Source organism: Charadrius vociferus, unplaced genomic scaffold (assembly GCF_000708025.1).
Source record: "Charadrius vociferus isolate BGI_N301 unplaced genomic scaffold, ASM70802v2 scaffold553, whole genome shotgun sequence".
NCBI classification, from domain to species: Eukaryota; Metazoa; Chordata; class Aves; order Charadriiformes; family Charadriidae; genus Charadrius; species Charadrius vociferus.
Genome location: NW_009647688.1, coordinates 1,091,432 through 1,096,086, shown reverse-complemented (window position 1 = coordinate 1,096,086; position 4,655 = coordinate 1,091,432). Strand labels below are relative to the sequence as shown.

At 43.8% G+C, this 4,655-nt stretch overlaps 1 protein-coding gene across 1 annotated transcript; it reads right to left on the bottom strand.

Annotated features, from left to right (window-relative positions):
- Nucleotides 1-235: 235 nt before the first annotated feature.
- PDP2 (pyruvate dehyrogenase phosphatase catalytic subunit 2) lies at nt 236-1,966 on the bottom strand. Its single transcript, XM_009881377.1, has one exon. It carries the CDS (start codon nt 1,964-1,966, stop codon nt 362-364), a length of 1,605 nt encoding a protein of 534 aa, XP_009879679.1. The 3' UTR covers nt 236-361.
- Nucleotides 1,967-4,655: the final 2,689 nt, after the last annotated feature.

The window sequence follows — 4,655 nt, the reverse complement described above, 5'->3', positions numbered from 1 at the left end:
CAGGTATTATCCATCTCTCTATTAAGTTGTACCAGTCTCAGTGAAATTTGTCTCATTTCTTCATTTAGAAAGTTTTACCAGTGGTTCCCATGGAATCGGAACTGGGTCAGCAATCTTTAGTTCAGTTACATTTCAGTGAACTTTTACCAAAACGTTTTTCTTCAGTGCGTACAGACCTGGAAACCCAGGGAACTTCCACCAAACTCGCTTCCAGAAAGTTATTTTCAAGACTAGTAGGTAACGAAAAGACTCAGAAACTTCCAGACCATGACACTGGTAACAGCTCGACTACCAGAGAAAAACAGTAATGGTTTCAGTATCAAAGTTGGCTAGTGGTATAGAAGAGCAGCAGTGCAAGTCTCTATTCATTGTTTCTGTAGTAATTTTCAATTGATTCTGAATTAAAATACACCACGGTAACGGTGATATCATCCCTGTACATTCTCGCAAGGTCTTCAGGCAGCGTCAGCATTGCAGCAAGTTTCTCTTGGTCCACCTCCCCATACTCATTACTCCCAATTGCGTGCCTTATTAAATGAGTAGCTATGTTCTGGTCAAGTGAGGCAACGCCTCTGTTCTTCCTCTGAAGTAACAAGCTGTGCATATAGCCCAAATTAACTGGTTTCTCAAAAGCCAGTTGTGGTTTCTGCACATTAAGCTCTGTAAGGTGTCCAGCAACAAGTTTTACAACCTTCTCATTACTTAGCATCTCCCACAGTCCATCCGAAGCAATAACTAGAAACTTATCCTTGCCTCTTAATTTGTGGTACGTGACTTCAGGCTCTGCAGTTAAATAAGGGGGTGTATGGTAGTTTGGAGGAACGTACTGATAAATATTTAAAGCCTCGACATCACAGCTATTCTCGAGAACACTGTGTTGTAATTCTTTACTCCACTTCAATTGCACATCTCCAAAAGCTCTGGAAGGCATGAGAATCCCCAGCAATCTGTCATTCACAAACAGGGTTTTCTCCTCAGATCTAGGATGTTCTCTCTTCAGTCTTCTAATTTCAAATTCGTCAAAGGCATTGTGGTCTCGGGTTAGAGGGACAGTAGACCACGTTCCATCTTCTTCAAGAACCCCTAAAACTGCTCTGCAATCACCAGTATTCGCAACATGTAAGTGAACACCGTCAACGTGAGCTACACAAGCTGTTGCACCAGAAAAAGCTACTTGAAGGGCAATATTTCTCATCAATTCATTTTCCTGGGGAGCCTGAACTTCCAGTGATATATCCGAGTCCAACCTTTTGAACGCACATATCATGGCTTCTTCTAAACTGAATCCTGGCTCAGTGTCTAGGTCCAGCAAATGCTGCCAGTAAACCCGGAGGTTTTCAAAATATTGTGAAGTTATTTCTCGATACTCTACATCATTTGGATGCTTGTGCCACTGCAGAATAGGCAGAACTGGTTTCATGCACTCCACAGCAAGCTCGATCTCTTCCAAGGTTTGTCGAGACATAAGAGAAACTGCTATGTAATGAAGTAGCCTCTCACTTACTGCCTGGGCACACGCCGAACCCGCGTGGCCATCGAAGACTCCAAACATCATCCCTCTGGTCTGCAAGCAAGTGGCCGCACTTCTGCGGTCTTCAATAGGGGTGTTGGATGCCAACTGGTTACTTTCAAACCTCAACACAGAATTTGCATTTTTACCATTCAAATCCAGTATTTTATGGGATAATTCACCTGTTCTGAGTATATCGTTGATTTGTGATGGAGACAACTGGAAAGAGAATTGTTCTTCTTCGGTGGAAGTGTGTCGGAAAGCTTTTTTTAAGGAGAAAGTATTGTCTAAGCTGCAGCTCCCAGCAGGGCAGGGACGTGTTTTGGAAAAAACAAGTTTCCATTTTATCTTGTTTCTATTTGGGATACAGATGGAGTACAAACGTCCTTTTCCTTGCAAAACAATGCTGTTTCTTGCTGAGCTTAAGATCCAGGATGATACAGTTCTTGACATCATAAGTCACTCCACACACAGGAGCACCTTCTTTCAGTAACGCAGAATGTCCTCACAGCCTGCAATAGAAGAATAGGAAAGGTATAAAACTTAGAAGGTTCACAAGAAGCCTTCTACATAGCAATGCAAAAGCAAGTCTAGAGCTCACAGAAACATTCGGAACTTTTTTCCAAAAAAGACTGCTATAGACAGAGGTATCTTAAAAGTGATATAATTTCCGTCAGTTAATTATATCCTAGGCTAAATTCACCAAGATTATTACTGCCCCTCTTCAGTTAACTCATCAGAAAAGCTAATTTTTTTTTTTTCCAGCATGTTTTTCCTCATTGTGGCAAGGCTAAGAAGAAATCCCAACATTACAAGAAATGTAATTGTAAACTGTTCAGTGAAAAGCCTCATCTAACACGACACAGAACAAACAGATCCAATGAGTTAGAAAATAGGAAGTTAAGTGACAATTAATGCACAACTTTGAAAAAGCCTGCTAGAGTACAACTCCATTAATACACTCTACATATCAAAACCAAGAGAAGATTAATACTCAAACCCCATGGAAAAAATGAAAGATGTGGCAAATTAATGATTTAGAACAAACTAGTCTACCTTTCCAATTTTGTTCCAACTTATACGCGCAACTTTTTTTTTTTTTTTTTTAACCTTCAAGGTCTTAACCAACCTTCATGCAGGTAGGATTTTTTGCACAGCTGAAGGCAGATTCTACTGCTGGTTAATTAATGCATTTATCACAACATTGTGCACTTCTTTGATGCAGTAAAAGTTATAGAACAGTTACACTGACAACTTTTGCAAGTTTACAATTTGGCTTGCTCATTTGGAGTGCAATTAGAACAAGCAGCTGTGAAGAGTTCAGCTGCCACCAGCGGGAGACAGGGCACCTGAACAGCTCCAGCTCTTCAGTTGCCATGGGGGAGGTTCATCATATAAATATACTTTACATAAGGTTCATCATATAAATATACTTTAAATAAGGTATTCAAGCTGTGAGAAATTGCTAAGTACCACCAGATGCTTACTCCACAACAGAATTTTGCCCCATGGATTTCAGAGCTAATTATATTGTAGCGCTGCCAAGTACAATTACTCCCAAAAGGTTATGCTAGCAGCCAGTTAGAACAATATAGTTTTCTTTGAGCTCCAAACCACTTTCAATTGGCCTGCAGCACTATGTGCTCTAGGTCTCAGGCCAAAGATGCTACATACTACTGCAATATCAGTTTGGTTTTTTAGCAGGGCATTTCACAAGAAATAACAAGCAGCCAGCCTGGCCAGTTGCATAAAAATTGTTCTCAGAAACCAGCAGGAGCGAAAAACAAATTTGAACTATTCTAAACAAAAAGCCTACTGATACAACCCAAGGACTTTACTTAAATCCCATCTGGAAAACAAAAGCAACGTATCACAAAACATTTCTGAAGTGTACCACCCATGCTTAACAACAGAAAAGAGTAGACGAGCCTCCACCACTATAATTCTGGGGACCCTACAAGGACAGGCGAAGACACAGCATAATTTTGCTGCTGAGGGCAGGAGAGCAGATGGAAAAGACAATGCCAATTCATCGCTCGAGGCTCACCTGCAGTCTCCTGGGACATTGGCATCTCCCAACACAACCGACATCCTTTTGTTGTACTGCAGGGAGAACTCAACCAAAGTAAAGCTAATAGGAAGGCAGCTGACACTGCTAACTCCAGCATCGGCTAAACCTAAAAAGCACCAACAGTGCAAGACAAGCCTTCGCGGTTGCCGACCCTTCCCAAGCGATTCCCCATCCCATTTTTGCTTCCTTCTCTTCCCGCCCTTCTGAGCCACATGAGATTGAAACAATGACAACTCTCATGTTCTTGACTCAAAAAGACAATAGAAACACTGTTTTAAACAAACTTACCCTGTTCACATCAGCTGGCTGACAGACACAGCAAGGTGGTGGGTTTTTTTTCTAGCACCAGAGTTGCCTAATACCATTTAGACACATGTTTGCCTAAGGTCAGGTAGCATCGATCGGTCCTGGAGCACATTTCTGAACCACCCCTACTCACCGTTTCCCCATCCACAGGTTCCCACCCAGTGGCAGTGTGCAGACTCCACTGCTTCTGCCCAGGACGCCCACCCGCAGCCGTTAGCCACTCCAGCATGAGCTGCGTTAAAACGTGGTGACAGTGCTAACAACAGCAATGTGCTCAAGAGCATTATGTAAGAGCCAATGACACAGACCTGACGTTCCCTGCGCCACACACCTACCACAGCACTTCCTCATCAGGTGAATCGGTGCGACCGATGAAACCCAAACTGCCCCCACAACACAGCCCGCTCGCTGCTGGAGAGTCACAGTATACACTGGGGGCTCACAGAAGAAGAACGCCCCCTTTTTCCAATAAAATAACATATATCCATTACACTTAGTGTTACAGCCCCCACAAGACTCCCACCTACAGCCTCCCACAGCCCCATATTCCTCTCACGCACGCTCCCGACACTGCCCACACACCCTCTACACACCCAACCCTTATCCCACACACACCAACCCCGACCCCAACACCCCCGAAGCCCAACCCCGCACCACCCGACTGACCCCACACCCTGCCCCACACACAGCCCCAACCCAACACACAGCCCGACTGACCCCACACCCCGCCCCACACACAACACCGGAAGAGCACCGAGACGGACAAGC

Excerpts from the sequence above, each read along its gene's own strand:
- PDP2 (XM_009881377.1), bottom strand. The coding sequence starts at position 1,966 with ATGATGTCAAGAACTGTATCATCCTGGATCTTAAGCTCAGCAAGAAAC.